Source organism: Callospermophilus lateralis, chromosome 3 (genome assembly GCF_048772815.1).
Source record: "Callospermophilus lateralis isolate mCalLat2 chromosome 3, mCalLat2.hap1, whole genome shotgun sequence".
NCBI lineage: Eukaryota > Metazoa > Chordata > Mammalia > Rodentia > Sciuridae > Callospermophilus > Callospermophilus lateralis.
The window spans coordinates 108522279-108541863 of record NC_135307.1 but is presented as its reverse complement, the minus strand read 5'-3'; the positions used below and the strand labels follow the sequence as shown (position 1 = coordinate 108541863).

General features: G+C 40.1%; 1 protein-coding gene across 4 annotated transcripts in view; it reads right to left on the bottom strand.

The window, feature by feature from the left end:
• Znf609 (zinc finger protein 609) overlaps positions 1 to 19585 on the bottom strand; it is a 197165-nt gene that overhangs the window by 4456 nt on the left and 173124 nt on the right. For 3 of the 4 annotated variants that reach the window (XM_076850938.1, XM_076850942.1, XM_076850939.1), the window contains exons 4-9: positions 11258 to 11345; positions 5826 to 8163; positions 3731 to 4097; positions 1170 to 1345; positions 731 to 947; positions 168 to 246 (exon numbers count right to left, since the gene is read on the bottom strand). In XM_076850938.1, the coding sequence (XP_076707053.1) occupies positions 173 to 246; positions 731 to 947; positions 1170 to 1345; positions 3731 to 4097; positions 5826 to 8163; positions 11258 to 11345 (3260 nt within the window). In that variant the 3' untranslated portion in view covers positions 168 to 172. The remainder of the gene's footprint in view (positions 1 to 167; positions 247 to 730; positions 948 to 1169; positions 1346 to 3730; positions 4098 to 5825; positions 8164 to 11257; positions 11346 to 19585) is intronic. The other variant, XM_076850940.1, reaches the window with a different exon arrangement.

Here is a 19585-nt window from a genome sequence, read left to right as displayed (position 1 = left end):
CATACAGCTTCATAGGAGACTGTCCTACAAGAGGCTTGGCAAGATTCCACTATTTCCAGACTGCTGACACCTCAGTTATCCCTCATTTAGGCTCCACAGGGATGCTGTGATCCAGGTAGCAGCTATTTCTGGCCCTATGTTGCCCCAAACAAACAAAAATTACTTACCATTCTCACCTCCTGGGGGGTGGGTACAGTGAGGGAGTTGAGCCTTGCTGGCTGGCAACAATGGCTGTAGAAGAAAGCCCTGGGCAAGTAGGAGGACATGTTAGTCCGGCATTCACAGAAACCTACCCTTCACATTTCCTTTTCACCAGCTGGCTAGACACAGGGAGGAGAGACCCCTTAAATTCCTAGCTCCACTGAGTTTTGGGTACTGACTGAAAAAAAATCTGATTCTTGGCCAGATACAGTGGCTGGGTGTGGACAGTATAGTTTTTTTTTTTTTTTTTTTTTTAATTAAATAGATGCTTCTTTTATTTTGGCTGTGGGAATACCTGGTTCCTTATTCTGTGAATATCAAAGTCAACATTCTGGATGAGTCTAAGAATCCCCCAGCTCCAAGGGAGTAAATAAATGTCATGTTTTAATGAGTATTTGCAGGAGGCTAGTACTTTTAATAGATTAGAAGCTTGAAAAGAAAAAAGATTCTTATGTAGGGGGGACCTTACTATGAGCATTACTATTGGGATGTAGACCAAAATATAGATGATAGGGGACAATAGGCTTACCTGCTGCATAGGGTAGGTTGTACTGTGCTGGGAGCAATGAATACCCCAAGTGGTGGTGGTGGTGGTGTGTGGACATCAGGCGCTGGGAAGGGGAGGTACGGGGCCGGTCGACACTTCGATCACCCCCGCCTGATCCCCCAACACTGCTACAGCTGCTGCCACCCCCAACCACACCACAGCCTCCCCGATCTCTCTCCTGAGAAGTTTTATCATTTATCTGGAAAGGAAAGGAAACACAGAGAAGCACCAGAGTGAGACATACATGAGTGATATAACCAGAGCCCCACATTATGATTTCCTGAAAACACAGGACACCTATGAAACAAGAACTTGCCCTGATGAGTCAGTCAAGTTGCACTGTGGTTAGGACCTGAACTTGCCCACTGCCTCCAAGATTTTGGATCTCTGTTATTTTTGGATAATACTGTACTTCTCTTACCGTGGGAGACTTGCTCTTGTAGTGACTGGCATGCTGCTGCAAGATGTCCAGGGCTTTGGACTCTGAGCTGGATTTACAACTGACATTGGGGCTGGCTCGTGCCTTGTCGGCATCTTCACCACCTGAGACCTTGCTGCCATATGGGGAGAAAGAGTAGCTGGAAGGCAAATAGGAACCTGGGGAAGGAGAAATCAAGTGGTCAAAGAAGTGAAAGGTAGAAGAAACTGCTTTAGTGAGCTTGGTTAAGTGGGCATTAGCTTTCCTAGGCATAGGCTGAGGTATTTCCTACCATGGTATCTTTGGTATAAGACTATTGGCTTGTCTTTTCTTTATTGAACTCTACAGGGAAAATGAGTGAAGGGATGCAAGGAATATGCCTTCAGTTTCCTGGAGCTGACTTCCCTTGACCTGGTATGGTTCTTTGAAGGACTCTCAGATTCTTTTGGAGGGGTGGTATTAAAGATCATAAAGATATAAAGTCAACTGGCCTTGGGATTAGCTAAACCTCTGAAACTTTCTAGCTGGGTAATCTTCAGCAAATTAACAACCTTTTTGAGTTTTAGTTTCTTCATCAAAATGAAGACAAAAAGATAATATTCATAAATATCTCAGGATAGTGCCTGGATTGGAGCAAGCCTTCACAATACACAGAACTATTATTTTTATATATATGAGTGTATGTGACAGGGAGTAAAGAACACCTTACCTTGCTCAAGGAGTGAGAAAATTTTCCATTTCTGTTTTAAAAACTTACTTATTCTACTTAGAGTCTGTCTTAAAAACAATGTCACCTGATGTCATGATTATTTAGGTTGTAGGAAGGTGGAAGCTCTAAGAAGTAAGTTAGGAAGTGCCCAAATCTGGGGCTGGAGGTGTGGCTCAAGCGGTAGCGTGCTCGCCTGGCATGTGCAGGGCACTGGGTTCAATCCTCAGGACCACATAAAAATAAAATAAAGATGTTGTGTCCACCGAAATCTAAAAAATAAACATTAAAAAATTCTCTCTCTCTCTCTCTCCTTTTTAAAAAAAGGAGTCAAGGCTGGGGATGTAGCTCAGTGGTAGAGTGCTTGTCTACATGCATGAGGCCCTGGGTTTAATCCCCAGCACTGCAAAAAAAAAAAAAAAAAAAAAAGCCCAAGTGAATCTGAATGTAGAATAGTGATTATTAGGGGTTGGGGGAAGGGTAAGGAATAATAAAGAGAAGTTGGATAACAAGTATCCAAACACAGGTAGAAGGAATATATTCTTGTTTTCCACAGAAAAGTGGGTGGCTATAGTTCACAATAAGGCTATTATATTTTATGAATATTATATTCATAAATTCACAATAAGCCTATACTTATGAAGATCTGTAAGAAAAGAATTTGAAGGCTTAAACATAAAATGCTAATCATTCTGATTTGATCACTGCATGCTGTATACATTTGTTGAAATATGACATTATATCCTATTAATATATATAATTATTACATGTTAAGATAAATAACAAGACAAAGTTAAATTGAATGCCCTTCTACCCCAGAAGAATCCCACATGACTCTTTGGGCAATAGAAATTGGCAAGTAGAGTTGACTAAGAACATTTTCTTCTAAAAACTTTTTAAAAAATTTTTTCTAGGGCTGGGGATGTGGCTCAAGCAGTAGCGCGCTCACCTGGCATGCGTGCGGCCCGGGTTGGATCCTCAGCACCACATACAAACAAAGATGTTGTGTCCCCTGAAAACTAAAAAATAAATTTCTCTCTCTCTCTCTCGCTAAAAAAAAATGTAAGCTTCAAAATAAAATGCAGCTCCTTCTCTTCTTTGAAAAAAAAAAACAACTTTTTTTTAGATGTTTTTGGATCTTTATTTTATTCATTTATTTATATGTGGTGCTGAGAATCGAACCAGTGCCTCGCACATGCTAGGCAAGAGCTCTACTGCTGAGGCACAACCTAGCCCCTAAAAACTTTTTAAAAAAGAAAATGTTCTTATTCAACTCTACTTGTCCCACCCCTCTAGGAACTCATGGATACCAGCATAAAAAGCTAATCTTTCTCAAGTTGAACCTAGCCAGACATCCCCTTACTTCAAACTGTTCTTCCTGTCTCTTGATTGCCTTCCAAACTTTCAGCTGAGCATGATCTTGCAACTGAATATATACATTGTTCTGATCTGAATTTTATTTGTTCCACATGTCTCTACTCTATCAAGTTATAAGGTTTTTGAGAGGCGGGAACTAATCTCTTCTATATTCTCCATAGTGCCTTGTACATTGCAAAATTTAGAGCATATGTCTGAAAAAAAAAAAGCCAGCTTAGATGGTGATACTAAGAGTATCAATGAGAACTGACAGTAGAGGCAACCCTCTAGCATGAACAAGGGAAGGAGAGCTGGTCCCTCAGACTATAATCAGGATCATTTAAGGAGCTACGGGAAAGTGTGACCACTTCACAGAATGATACAATCAAAAAAGGGCTGTCATCTAAACAAGCCTCATTGAGTCTTAGTGCCAAGCAATAACTCTGGGTTTGAAATCTCCCTTCCTGGTAAATGGAGCAGAGCTGGCACTAGGATGCTGTACCTGGGTAGTTCTGCATCATCACAGCAGGCATGCCCCTGTAGCTGGGGTGGTTGGGATCATAGGACTGGCTGTAGGAGTAGCCGTGCATATAAGGGATGTAGGACTGGTGCTGGGTGAGGGGAGAGGACACAGGCACATGGACACTTGGTCGCGGCTCCTTGTTCCCAAGGCGGGACTCCTCAGACGTGGGCAGCTTGCAGTCACTACTTGTGCTTTCCTTCCCATCCTCCTTGGGGATAGAGTCCTTACTCCGACTCCTTTCCTCCTTCAATTTGCGATCCCGTTCCTCTTTCCACCGCTCATCCTCTGACTTTATATCTGAGTACTTGGCAGGATAAACATATGTCCACATCCGGGGTTCTGCCTCCTACAATAATCACAGAACGAGGTGTTGTACACATAAGACAGAGATATAGTTCAAGCCCAAGGTCCCAGTATAAATACAAGCACACTAGACTCCTGGGGCAGGGTAGGATCCTGCCTTTTATTGATCTTTGTTTACGATCCAATTTTGGTTTCTCTTGTTTAAAAAGCTCCCCACTCAAGGAGACAAGATGTGGGGAGAGTAAAAGGAAAACCTATCAGTGTATGTTCTCTAGGCAAGCACAAACATTCTGGGACAAATATTCCTGGAATAGAAGGGGCTACCTCCTTCTAAGACATTTAGATTATTTTCTTTCTTCAGCACACTTTTTTTTGGTGTGTGTGGTGGTGCTAGGGATTGAACCCAGGGCCTTATACATGCCAGGCAAGCAGTCTACTAATTGAGCTATATCCCCAGCTTCATCGTTTCCCTTCTTCAGGGCAAGCTCAATGGGTAGAAAGCTATCTACCAGGTAGAAAGCTATGCTGCCAGGTCAGAGAATGAGGGTAAGCGTTCACCAGTAAGGAAGGGAAGATAGTCTAAGTTCCATGAACAAAGATGTGAGACTCTACATTCTCTGTTCTAACTCCACCTACTAAATCCCCTTTCTCCCTCTTCTTCTTCAGTTCTGAAGATTGAATGCAGGGCCTCATGCATGGTAGGCAAGTCATATACCATTAAGCCACATCTCTAGTCCTTTTATAAATTTTATTTTCAGACAAGGTCTTGTTAAGATGCCCAGGCAGGCCTCAAACTTGCGATTTTCCTGTCTCAGTCTCCCAAGTGGCTGGAATTACAGACATTATCACATATGGCTATAAAATCGTTCTTAAAGAAAATGAGTAGTGTACTTTTGACCTGCTCTAAAAAATGAAGAGATACCATTAACTCATTCCATAGGAAGAAACTAAACAGTGGAAGGAACATTATACTAGGAAATAAGATATCTAAGTTCTAGTCCTGGCTCTGCTAGTGAAGGTTCAAGTAACTTTAGACAAATCAAGCTAATGTACCTAGGTCTTTCTTATCAAATGGGAAAAACCTCTTTTACAGAGCTATATAGTGCTTACCCCCACTCCCTGAGACTCTGGATTGAATCCAGGGGCCCTCTATCACAGAACTACACCCCCACTCCTTTATATTTTGAGATGGTCTTGTTAAGTGGCTGAGACTGGCCTCAAACTTGCAATCCTATCACACCCTTTAAAAAAATCATGAAAACAATTTACAAAGACAAAGAATTCCTAAAATCATAACTCTAAAACTCCAATTTTTAAAGTCTATGTGTTGCCGAAGTAAGCACTGTTTTTTTTTTAAAGGTATTGGGGGTGCTGGGGTTTTGGCTCAGTGGTGGAGCGCATGCCTTGAACACTGAGGCACTGGGTTCGATCTTCAGTATCACTTAAAAATGAATAAACAAAATAAAGATATTGTGTCCATCTATAACAACAACAACAAAAAAGGTATTGGTGATTGAACCCAGGGATGCTCTATCACTGAGCTACATCCTCAGTCCTTCTACTTTTTTATTTTATTTCAGACAGGGGCTTGCCAAATTGCCGAGGCTGCCCTTGAACTTGGTGATCTTCCTGGCTCAGCCTCCAGAATTATCCACCACACCCACATTTGCTAATCTCAAATGAACCCTTATCTAAGGATAGCCCTCATTTGTGAGGGAGACAGAAAGTTTATCAGACAGTATTTCCACTTCCTCCCAAGGGCAAGAGTTACCTGTCGGTACCAGAGTATTGGATCCACCTCTGCCTGTCGGCCACACTCTGTGCCTGTCTTAGCCTCAGAGGCCTCCTTGCCTAGGTGGCCAGTCTCATTCAGCTTCACTTTAAGGCCTTCAGGGGCTTGGCTGGGGAGTTTTGAAGAGTCATCTAACTTGGGAATGATGACTGACTTGGCAGGATCAGTCCCTGGCTCCTTGGCTTTGCTGGGTCCTGACTTTACCAGGTCTGTTAAGCTGGGAGCCTTGGTGAGGGTAGGTGGAATTGACGGCTTTTGTTTCCACTCGTCCTTGAGTGCTGCCTCTCGTTCCTTCAGGCCCATCTCTGCCTTCTTGTCCAGTCCCCGCTGCTGCTGCTCCAAGCTCTGCCTTTTCTGTTGTTCTTCATATTGCTGCCGGTAAGCAGTGTTAGTGCTCAGGAGGTGGGTGTGGTAACTCTGGTCACTGTAACCATAGGGGGGCACATAGGCATACTGATTGTAATATAGGGACTGCATGTACATGTTGGGCCGCTGCTGGATGACTGAGGGCTGCTGACTGGAACTCAGTTCAGGCTTCTTTTCCTCACAGACATCATTCTTCACTTTCCCCTCTATATTCTCAGGTTCCTCATCCTTTTTCATCTTCAGGGCCTGGCTCTCCACTCCTGCCTGGTTGCTGGGGTTCAGAGCCCCTGGGCTAGACTGTGCATAACTTGGAGAGTAGTAACTCTCAAAGCCTTGATAATATGGTGAGTCTTTGCTCTGTGGCTGAGGAGGGAAAAGAGTTTTCTTAGCCCCTTCCTTAACCATCTGTTCAGGGTCCTTTGATTTGACACTGTCCACCTTGCCTTCCCCATCCTCCCCAGCATCAGAGATGTCAGAGTATGCAGGGCTATTGGTTTTGACTGAGCTGGCTTCAGCTCCATTCTGGGTTACTACATGTAAGGGAGTCAGGGGCTGGGTAGGGGTTGTGCTATCTAGGCGGCTGCTGCCTCCAATTGAAGGGCTGGGGGCATTGTCTGTGAAGCTGTAGATTTTATCAGCTTCAGCCTTGATGCTAGCCAGTCGGCTTTGATGGGTGTCAGATGAGCCATTCAGGAGTCCTTCCATTTTCATCCCATCTCCTGATGATTCCCTGAATGGACTTTTGCCTTCTTCTGTTCGACATACTTTCCCAGGGGTCAGAGGATTTTCAAGTTCCTTAGAAGATTCCTTCTTTTTTTTGTCTTTCTTTTTCTTGTCCTTGGCTGGAGTCAAGGCAGGGTTGACTGAAAAAGGTTCTCCCATAACAGTGGGCTTGGGCTGAATGGGCTTGAGTTGAGGGCTGTTGGGCATGGCTTGAACCACTGTGGTGGTCAAGCCTGAGGAGGAGCCTGGGCTTGCTGCTGTGAAGGTAGCTGTCTGGAAAGTGTAGATTTGCTGTGGGGGGATAGCAGGGGCAATGGGCCGGGCTGACTTTAAGCTCTTGGAAGGAATCTTTTCAGGTTTCAAACTAGAAGGTTTTTTACATTTCTCTTTTTCCATACACTTCCTTTCCAAAGAATCAAAGGCGTCATTGCTTGTTTCATCCACTACTGAGGGTCCATCATCAGAGCCATCATTGGATAAGGCCCCAAGGTCTGTGTCCCCTTCCCCGCTCAATTTTTTCTTACAGAGGCCTTTTGTGCTGAATTTATTTGAAGGAGAGGGGCTATGAGGCTCCACGAGCCGAACTTTGGGGGTAGCTGAACGGGCAGGGGACAAGGAACCTTTCTGTGAGACGGGTGCACCATTGCAGCTCCCGAGGTCTGCATGGAGGGTGGGCTCTTCTCCATACTCACTGTCTCCATCTGCTTCAGGCTTGCTGTCATCATCTGTATGGGCATGAGCTTGGTGGTACTTAAGTCCATTGATGTGCTTGTATTTCTTGTTGCAGTTTGGGTGGGGACAGTCAATTAGGACTGGAGAGGGACAATTTCTGTCCAGAACAGTAGGTTCCACCTTGGTCCCAGGGAGGGGGCCAGTGGCTGAGCCCATGGAATTTGTACGGACACGCTTGCTCCCTTTGGAGTCCTCTGAGCTAGAATTCAGCTCCATGTCTGAGAGGGGTTTATTTTTCCGCTTATTCGCTGAGGAAGGGCTGGCCTTCACATCTTCTGAAGTGCTGCTGGCAGGTGGGCGATGCTCTGAAGAATTCTGGCTGCCCCGGCGGCCTTTGCTATTGGCTCCTGCTCGGGTTTTGCTGCTGCTGCTGGTCCCTTTGCTCTCAGAGGCTGTGGTTGTCTCGTTGACAGGTGTGTTACTGTTCGGACGCATGCGTTTGCCTCTACCTCGACCATTGCGCATTTCCAAGTCACTGGTGGGTGAGTCACAGAATCTTGGCAAAGAACAAATATAACAGGATAGTATTAAGAAGAGAAACCATCTTTATTTATTTGTTTATTGGTACTGGGGATTGAACCCGAGGGCATTTAACCACTAAGCCATGCCCCCAGACCTTTTTTTTCTTATTTTATTTTTTATTTTAAGACAAAGTCTTACTAGTTTGCTGAGGCTGGCTTTGAACTTGCAATTCTCCTGCCTCATCCTCTTGAGTAGCTGGGATTACAGGTGTGTGCCACTGTGCATGATGGAAAAAAAAGTCTTTAAACCAGTTTAGTTGTAGCCTCCAGAAGAACCTTCCAGATGATGACTATTGCTTTCAACAAATATGATTTGTTGAAAGAATTTGTGCTTGTGGGAACTGCATTAACTGGTGAACTCTTAGGATTTTACCTGCATGCCAGTTACAAATTATTCCCCAGCATTTCTCTCTAAAGCCATGCAGGCAAAGAGTAGTCATGCCTGCATTTGTTCCATCACACAAAGAATAGTCATTCTACATTTCCTATATGCAGCCATAATCACGGTTTCAGAGAAGACTTTAAAGATCACTCAGGAAATTGAGACCAGGAATGCTAAGTAACTGACTCAAAGTCACACTGCTGATTAATGGCAATAAACAACTAGAATTTAGTTCTGCTTTCAGCCTAATGCTTTTTGCCTAAATACCTTACCACAAAGATATAGACTGGTAGAACAAATCAAACATTCATTCATTTAAAACACTCCTAAATATGTCCTAAACACAATGTCAGCCAAAAAATAGTATATGAATTTTTTGAATGTTTGCATCTAGAGATTTGCACCTATGGATCTTTTTTCACTGGCCCTAGAGTAGCTTTTCATGGACCCCAAAATACTATCTAAAATAATAAAACACTTAGTTAAAGATGGTTCCTGTTTAGATCTAAAGATGGTTTTGACTCTTATTCCAGGGGCAGGTGGAATAGATTGTTTCTAAGACTGTGAGTGCCACAGCTATGGCGGAAAAAAAGACAATTTTTGTCAATTATCTCCTTTGGGCCCCCAGAACATTCATATTATAAAGCTACTATTTTTATTATTGCCCTACTTACTCACTGTATCTCTAGATTCTTACATACCCCAAAGCAGAAATAAATCCTTCCAAAAGATTTCTCAGAAATAAAAAAGAGGATATAGAGAACTTTAAAAACTGGTCTTAGCTGGGCATGATGGCACATGCCTGTAATTCCAGTGACTTGGAAGGAGGCAGGAGGATCATGAGTTCAAAGGTAGCCTCAGTGACTTAGTAAGACCCTATCTCAAAATGAAAAGTAAAAAGGGCTGGGGATGTGGCTCAGTGGTTAAGCCCCCTAGGTTCAATCTCTAGTACAAAAACAACAACAAACAAACAAAAAACTGGGGGTGGGGTTATGGCTTAGTGGCAGATCATTCGCCTAGTGTGTGAGAGGCCCTGGGTTTGATCCTCAGCACCACAAATAATAAAACAAAGATATTGTGTCCAACTACAACTAAAAAATAAATATTTAAACAAATAAACAAACACACATAAAACTGGTCTGAGCTCATCTGAACAGTTTTATAATATGCTAAGCCTCCAGAAGCCTGTCCCAGCATCTCTCAATATTAGGAGGCATAAATAACCACAAAATCCCAGGTAGAGCACCATTACAGTAGACAAAAAGAAAGTGATAGGGAGTAAAAAAACTTCAAAAATAATTTTCCTTGGGACATTCTTGCCGATCTTTGTTTCAAGGGAATAATGGGGGGCAGTATAGTTTTTGTAAAAGATGTCTAGATGGTAACTACCAATTTCTTTTCTTCTTCATCCCCCACCCCAATCCTCAGACAGGGTCTAGCTTTCTTGTCCAGGTTGGCCTTCAAACTTGGGATACTCCTACTTCAGTCTTCCAAATAGTTGCCATTATAGGTGTGCACCATATACCCTACTTGGTAACTACCATTTTTAATGACAATGAGTCATTAAAGAAACTTGTAAATGTGTGGGAACTGCATTAAGTGTTGAGCTCCTTGGATGTTATCTGCATGACAGCTGTAAATTATTCTCCCACATTCAGGCACCCCAAGCCCTGGCAAATTGGGTACTAAAAAGTAATATGCCATTCACTGAAATATTAATCTTTTTTTTTGGGGGGGGGGTAGTGCTAGGGATTGAAGATTGAATCCAGATCCTTGCACATGCTAGGCAAATGTTCTTCAGGTCAAATTAGAATTTGAGGGGCTGAGGATGCAGCTCAGTGGTACAGCACTTGCTAGCATGGGTACATGGGTTCTGAGTACCCCCTCCCCCCCGCAAAAATGGCAATTTGTAAAGGTCCTTGCCTACATGGTCTAGTCTAGTAGGGCTTATAAAACTAAACATGTTATTGAGATGAGTTTCTGGGGGGATACTTACCACTGAAAAGCATCATCAATGCGTGTTTGTTCACTGATAGTTAGATTTTATATCCTTAGTCTCAAGGTGACTAAAGGAAGAAGCTAGAATTTAATTCTAGACAAGGGCTTAAAAAGGATTTCTTCACTGGTTGTGTTGCTGCATGACTGTAATCCCAGAGGCTCTGGAGGCAGGAGGATCATAACTAGAGGCCAGCCTTAGCAATTTAGTGAGGCCCTAAGCAACATAGTGAGACCCTGTCTCAAAATAAAAAATAAAAAGGGCTAGGGATGTGGTTCAGTGCCCGTGATACCAAACAAATAAGAAAACAAAACAAAACAAAAAAAACGACCAAACAATTAAGAAAAGAACTTATTTCCCATTCTTCTACCCCTATTTCCCAGCCAACACTTTAATACATAATCTATTCATTCTTTTTTTTTTTTTTTGTAGTGTGTATGGACAGCATGTCTTCATTTTATTTGTATGCAATGCTGAGGATTGAACCCAGTGCCTCACACATGCTAGGCAAGCACTCTGCCATTGAGCTACTGCCCCATCCCCATTTATTCTTTTAAATGTGAGATGAACACAGTGCCTTCTCTTATTTCTACATTATAATGCCCTTTAAAAAAAAGATGGGTATATGGCTCTAGCAGGATAAAGGTATAAGGATTCACTGATTATAGAGTGATTCAGACTAAGTGCTCACCTTGGGGGTGCCCAATCATGCCGTGTGCAGTCAAGAAGTGTACCTACATATGTCTTGTTCCTCCATGTTACATTTACCACCAACATACCTGAAAAACAAGAAGACAGAAATATAGAAAAGGCAAATCCTGTTGGCCACTGGAAAGGGTATTCTTCATTTGAGCACTCTGACTTCTGTGGGAGGGCTTGGAATTGCACTGGGCACCAATGGGACGAACAGGATAGGCACAGTTGGATAGGTAATAGCTGCAAAGACTTCATGGTCAATGCAAAACACAATTTCTTAACTTTAAAAATATTATGCAGGGGCTGAGGTTGTGGCTCAGAGGTAGAGCGCTTGCCTAGCATGCGCGAGGCTCTGGGTTTGATCCTCAGTACCACATAAATTAAAATAAAGATATTGTGCCCATCTATAGCTAAATATTTTTAAAAAATATTTTGCAGCTGGGCGCAAGGGTGCAAGTCCTGTAACTCCTGCTACTCAGGAGGTTGAGGCAGGAAGACTGTAAGTGTACAGCCAGCCTTGGCAATTTAGCAAGACCCTATCTTCAAAAAATAAAAAGAGCTGGGGATGTAGTTCAGTGGTAGAGTGCCCAAGGATTCAATCCCCAATACTGGGGTGGGGGGTGGGCAGAAGCAATATTTCTTTAAAAAAAAAAAAAGTATGAAAGATAACCTATTAAAAACCCACGGGTGCTGGAGATGTGGCTCAAGTGGTAGTGCGTTTGCTTGGCATGCGTGCAGCCAGGGTTTGATCCTCAGCACCACATACAAACAAAGATGTTGTGTCCCCCGAAAACTAAAAAACTAATAAATAAATAAATATTAAAAAATTCTCTTTCTCTTAAAAAAAAAAACATGGGTGTGTTGACACATGCCTGTACCTTGGCAATTCAAGAGGCTGAAGCAGGGGGATCAAAAATTTGAGGCCAGCTTCAGTAACTTAGCTAAGTTCTGAGCAATTCTGACCCTGTCTCAAAATAAAAAATAAAAAAGGGCTGGTGATATAGCTTAGTAATAAAGAACCCTTGGGTTCAATCTCCAGTATCAACAAAATGAAACAATAAACAAAGACAGGTGTGGCAGCATAACCCTAGGACTCAGGAGACTGAAGCAGGGATATCCCAAGCTTGAGGCCTTCCTTGGCAATTTAAAGACCCTGTCTCCAAAACCAAGGTTGGGGATGTAGCTCAGTGGTGGAGCTCCTCTGGGTTTAATCCTCATATTGGGGGAAAAAACAACAACCATGTACCTATCACCCAGCTCAATGAATCTACTGATTTTGTGCCATATGTGCATCAGATTTCATTTCTAAATAGTAAAATATTATAATTCAAAAGCATTATTTATATTTTAAAGCTTTATGTTGATCAGATCATGTTGGCGATACAACTTACCTTTCTCATGTAACAGTATGGACGTGAGATTTATCCTTGTTGATTTTTTTTTTTTTTTTTTTTAGAAAAATGAAAAAGAAGTTTCCTTGCTTTTCTAGAAAAAGAGAAAATACAGGGGACTCCTGACCCAGAGGCTGTGATTCTGCCCATCACGGGGAACAGGGGGTTTTTAAAAAAGTGATTCAAAAGGCTACATTCCAGGTATTCTTTGTCAAAGTTGTAATGTACCTATTAATTTGGGAGATAATAATTTCTTAGATCCTCTGGTACCATTCCCAAGTGAGCAAAGTATTTATTTCAATGCATGATTTGACCACAATTATTTATTTATTTATTAAAGGGGGGGAGAGAGAGAGAATTTCAATATTTATTTTTCAGTTTTTGGCAGACACAACATCTTTGTATGTGGTGCTGAGGATCGAACCCTGGCTGCACGCATGCCAGGCAAGTGCACTACCACTTGAGCCACATCCCCAGCCCCACAATTTATTCTATAAAATACTTATCACAATTTGGTCTCCTTTTGGTGGACATCTTAGGTTTTTTGGGTACAATTTCATTCCAAAATGAGGCACAGTGAATACTCCTGACATGTTATTAATCTTATTTAAAAATGCTTTTGAGTAGTTACGGAAATACATTGGTACATTCATCCTTAAATGGTAGCAATATATATATATATATATAAATAATTTTTTAAATTTATTTTTTAGTTATAGGTGGACACAATATTTTTATTTTATTTTTATATGGTGCTGAGGATCGAACCCGGTGCCTAACGCATGGTAGGCAAGCGCTCTCCCTCTGAGCCACAACACCTGCCCTATATATACAAAATGTTTTGAACATTGTTGTTTTCACATATCCATATATTTTGGATCATTCTATGAGTATGCAGAGAGCTATTTTATTTTTCTTGAGATTGCTTCACTCTTCTGCTATTATAAATAAATGGCAATAAATAGCCTTGTACAAATGTTTTATCTTTCCTATACAAATGTATCTATAAGATTAAAATCCTGTAGTAAAACTGCTACAAAGAATTTGTATTTAGAGTTTTCATAAACACTTCCAAAATGCCTCAAAGAGATTTATTAAATTTACTTATTCCTCAGCAGCCCACGAAACACTTCTTGACCTTTCCCTTTGGTAATGTAGTATTCTGAGACTTTTTGATCTTTGAATTATTATTATTATTATTATTATTATTATTATTATTATTATTCTATTACCAAGGATTGAATCCAGGAGGCTTAACCACTGAGCCACATCCTCAGCCCATTTTATATTTTATTTGGAGACAGGGTCTTGCTGAGTTGCTAAGTGCCTTGCTAATCTGCTGAGGCTGGCTTTGAACTCACAATCCTCCTGCTGGGATTACAGGTGTGCACCACTGTGCCTGGCAAAGTATTTTTTTAATGTCTGGTTAAAAAGTAATTTTACATTTTAATGACAGAGAATAAAATGAAAATGAGGGCTGGGATTGTGGCTTGGCGGTAGAGCGCTTGCCTAGCAAGTGCAAGGCCCTGGGTTCGATCCTCAGCACCACATACAAAACAAAGATGTTGTGTCCGCCGATAACTAAAAAATAAATATTAAAAAATTCTCTCTCTCCCTCTCTCACTCTTTAAAAAAAAACAAACAACAAAAAAACACAAAATAAATAAATAAATAAATAAATAAAATAAAGATACTGTGTCCAACTGCAACTAAAAAATATTTTAAAAAAATAATAAAATAAATAAAAATAAAGTTTTATTGGAACATAATCACACCTGTTTATTTATATATTGTGTATGCCTTCTTTTACACCACAGGGCAGAGTTGATGCAACAAAGATTGTATGACCTGCAAAACTTAAGATATTTACTTACTATCTGGCTCCTTACAGAAAGTTGTTGACCTATTTTAGAATTTTTTTCTTCTTTTTTTTAATTTTAATTTTTTTGGTATTATGGATTGAAGCCAGGGCCTTGTGCATACTAAATACAGGCTGAGAACAGGCTCTACGACCAAGCTATATCTCCAGCCCTGGTGCAAGCAATTTAAAGATATGAATTTCCATTAAGACCTATGTTAGCTGTATTCTAACAAATTCTGATCAGTTTTCATTGTCATTTAGGTCAAGATATTTTCTAGTTTCTCTGACAATTGTTTTTTTTTGGATCCTGAAGCTATTGTCAAATTTTCAAATATATGAGGATTTTCCAGCTTTTTAAAAATATTTAATTTGGGGTGATGGGGCTTAAAGGCAGGCAGGGCCTTACCCTTCTTGTCAAATGCTCTTTCTTAAAATATTTTTTTGTTAATGATTTCTAACTTAATTCTACTGTGGTCAGAGAACATACGCTATATGATTTCAATCCTCTTAAATTCAGTGAGAGTTAATTTATGTTCTAAAATATGGTCTTTCTTGAAGGACAATGTGCACCTGAAAAGAATATTAAAAAGTATATATTCTGCAGTTGTTGGGTGTTCTATAAATGAAAGGTCAAGCTGACAGTGTTATTCTTCTACATCCCTACTAATTTTCTGCTTGCTTGTTCTTATCAATTACTTGCCCTTTGTTCTTTCTTTTTTTCCCTTATGTGGTGCTGGAAATTAAACCCAGGGAATTGCACATGCTATAATCAGTTCTACTGATCATACTTGTCTGCAGTATACTTTTCAAACTTGTGAGTTCATCCCTTAAAAACAAATCTCTTTACTGACATTTAAGTAAGTTATAAGGGAGGAGGTTGATCTACCATGTTTAATTAGAATATTATTTACTTTTATTTATCCTATTTGATACTTGGAGTGCACTATATATATACTTAAATTTCGAATTAGGAAAATTATGACTTATTTTATATTCATTTATTGTTTGTCACTTATTCATTCTTTTATTTTCTAAGGACTTACACTAGATGTGTCCTGGAGTCTCTCAAGTCATTACTTGTACATTTATTTATTTTGCAGTACTGGGAATTGAAACCAACAGCACTCTACTACTACATCCCAGCCTTTTCTATTTTGAGTCAGGGTCTCACTCAATTGCCCAGGCTTGCTTTGAACTTATATTCCTCCTGCCTCAGCCTCCTGAGGTGTTGAAATTATAGCTATGTGGCATATTGCCAGCAATTATCTATAAATTTAATTTCTTGAATTTAAGGTACTGAGCTAAAAACATTTTTTTTCAATGACTATTTTTCATTTCCAAGATTTTAAACTGGCTAAATTTTTCATATCTATGTGACATTATTTAGTTTTTGGCTGTTTCAGTAAAAGTTTCATCTTATTAATAGACATTACTTTTGTTTCTCTTTCATAAAACTAAAAATACTTAATTAAATCAATTTACTTAGCTATGCATGTAAGTTCTGATTGCTTCTTTTTTGGGGTGGTGGGATGGGGTATTAGAGATTGAACTCAGGGGCACTCAACCACTGAGCCACAGTCACTATACTTGCTGCTGGTATAGTGGTGCATGCCTCTAATCCCAGTAACTGGAACTTGGAATCCTCCACCTCAGCCTCCCAAGTAGCTGGAATTATAGGCATATCCCACCTCACCTTGCAGTTCAGGTCACTGCCTTTTTTTTTTTTTTTTTTTTTTTGCTGGGGGGAGTGGGACAGGGGTGTTGGGGATTGAACTCAGGAGCACTTTACCACTCAGCTACATCATCTCCAGCCCTTTTTGATTTTAGGGTCTCACTAAGTGGCTTAGGGCCTTGCTAAATTGCTGAGGCTGTCCTTAAACCTACAATTCTGCTTCCCAAATCACTGGGATTACAGGGTTGTGCCACCATTCTTGGCAGTTCATTGCTTTTTACTGCTAAGCAGTATTTATGGTATGGTTGTATCACAGTTTGTTTTACCATTCACCTTTTGAAGGACATCTGGATTATTTCTAGTTTTGGGCTATTATGAATAAAACTACTATGAATATATATGTACAAGTTTTTGTGTACAAGTTTTTTTCCTCTGGGATAAATACCCAGGAGTGCAACTGTTGGGTTACACTAAAGTTGCAAATCTAGTTTTTTAAAGAAACTTCTCAGAGCAGCTGTACGTTTTAACATTCCCACCACCAGTCGGTTTGTATCCTTGCCAGTATTTGGTGTGAGGATGGCTGTGGAAGTAACATCTCATTGCGGTTTTAATTTGCATTTTCCTAATGGTTAATGATATTGAATAGGGGCTGGGGATGTGGCTCAAGCGGTAGCGTGCTCGCCTGGCATGCGTGCGGCCCGGGTTCGATCCTCAGCACCACATACAAACAAAGATGTTGTGTCCGCCGAGAACTAAAAAATAAATATTGAAATATTCTCTCTCTCTCTCTCTTCTTTAAAAAAAAAAAAAGATATTGAATATATTTTTGTGCACTTATTTGCCTCTTTGGTAAAATGTCTGTTCATATCTTTTGCCCATTTCTGATTACATTTTTTGTTTTCTGTTGAATTTTGACAGTTCTTTATGTATCCTAGACAGTAGGCCTTGGTAGAATATTTTTTCTTATTCGGTAGCTCTGTCATTTCATTATTTTAACAGTCTTTCCCAGAACTAACATTTTAATTTTGATGAAATCTAATTTATCAATTTTCTCTTTATGGGATCATGTTTTAGTGTCAAGATTGAGAACCATACTTGGCTCTAAAGATTTTCTTCCAGATTTTTCCCTAAAAGTTTTGTTTTCTGTGTAAGTCCTTGATCCATTTTGAGTCAACCTCCCATCCTCCCCCTTTTTTTTGGTACTGAAGATTGAACTGAGGGACACTTAACAACTGAGCCACATCCCAGCCCTTTTTTACATTTTATTTAGAGACAGGGTCCCTGAGTTGCTAAGGGCCTCCTAAATTCCTAAAGGAGAATTGTGATCCTCCTGCCTCAGCTCCCAAGCTACTGGGATTAGAGGTGTATGTCACCTCACCCAGCTCATTTTGAGTCAATTTTTTTTTTTTTGGTACCAGGAATTGAACTTAGGTACCCACAACCACTGAGCCACATCCCTAGCCCTATTTTGTACTTTATTTAGAGACAGGGTCTCAATGACTTGCTTAGCGTCTTGCTATTGCTAAGGCTGGCTTTGAACTCTCAATCCTCCTGTCTCAGCCTCCCAAGGCGTGCCCCACCTCGCCAGGCTTGAGTCACTTTTTGAATGAGATTATTTTTTTTCTTTTCCATCTATGTTCATTTGTCCTAGAGGCTATCTTTCACCCAAAGAATTTCCTTTGTGCATTTGCCAAAAATCAGTTTGGCACATTTGAGTGAGTCTATTCCTGAATTCTCTGTCCTGTTCCATTAATTTATATGTCTATCCCTCTGCCAATTCCAGACTTTCTATTATTGTTTTGTTTTAGCTTCCCCCCCCCTTCTTTCTTTCTTCCAGTTCTGGGGATTGAACCCACAACCTTGCACATGTTAAGCAAGTGGTGATAGCTGTTCTAGTTCCTTTGCCTTCCCATGTAAATTTTAAAATAATCTTCTTTATATCTAAGTATCAAAACAAAACAAAGTAAACAAAAAAACAAACTTGCTGCTGGTATAGTGGTGCATGCCTCTAATCCCAGTAATTTGAGAGGCTCAAGCAGGAAGATCACAAGTTTGAGGCTAGCCTCAGCAACTTAATGAAACTCTCTCTCTCTCATATATATATATATAAAAATAAATAAAAGGACTGGGGATGTAACACAGTAGTAAAGCACCCCTGGGTTCAATCCTCAGTACAAAAAACAAACAAACAAATGACTTGCTGGAATTTTGGTAGGGATTTTGTTAAGCCTGTACATCAATTTGAGGAAAACTATCATCTTTACTATGTTGTTTGCCAATTTGTAAACAGCATGTCTCTGCATTTATATGGATATTCTTTAATTTTTTCATCAGCACTATGTGGCTTATAGCATACAAATCCCATGGATGTTTTCTTAGATTTATGGCTACATATTTTATAGTTAGGATGGCTACTGTAAATGGTATTATATTTCTTAATTTCAGTGTCCATATATTCATAGCTAGTGTATAATAGCTTCACAGATGATTTTTGTAAGTTTATCTTATATTCTTTGATCTAGCTGAACTCATTTATTAATTCCAGGAGTTTTGTATAATTGTAAGGATTTTCTCTAAGGACATCAAATGATCTGAAAATAGGAACGATTTTTTGCTTTCCCCCACCCTCTAGTACTGGGGAATGAACCCAGGGGGTGCTTTCCACATAGTTACCCCAGTCCTTTTTATTTTTGAGATAGGGTCTTGCTAAGTTGGTGAGGCTGGCCAAAAGGAACAGTTTAATTTCTTCCTTTCTAATCTATGTCTTCTATTTCCTTTTCTTAACTTATTGACACTGGCTAGAACTTCTATCACTATGTTGGATTAAAAGCAATAAAGGTAAATATACTTGTCTCATTCCTGTTCAGCTTGAATTCTTCTACATATGGGATGTGGGAGGCAAAAGGAAAGCCCCGGGGAATTACCACCATGTTGGGACTTAGGTCTTTGGCTCTGGGCTCCCTTGCTGGTCTCCCTTCTCTTCTGTACCTTTCACAGTTTGTTGTTTTGTTTATATATCTAAGTTTTTTAGTTGAAATTAATGGGAAAAACAGGGAAAAGTCTGTCTATTCCATCTTCCCTAAAGTGGAAGTCATAGTTAATTTTAACTGGCTACTTTCCTTAACACAAGATTTCTATTATATAAAATTTTGGTTTTCAGGATTTTTTTTTTTTGTATTTTTCGAGTGGTATGACTTTGTTATTAAGCCCCCACCTTTTCTCTAATAATTTTGCAGTTTCCTCCTTCTGGTACCCTAAGGACCCAACCCAAACAGCTATTGAAATGGTCTGTGTCACAGTAAAATTAAAGATATCATAATTCATTTAATAAAATAATTTATTATTATTATTAGTTGTAGATAGACACAATATATTTATTTTATGTGGTGCTGAGGATCG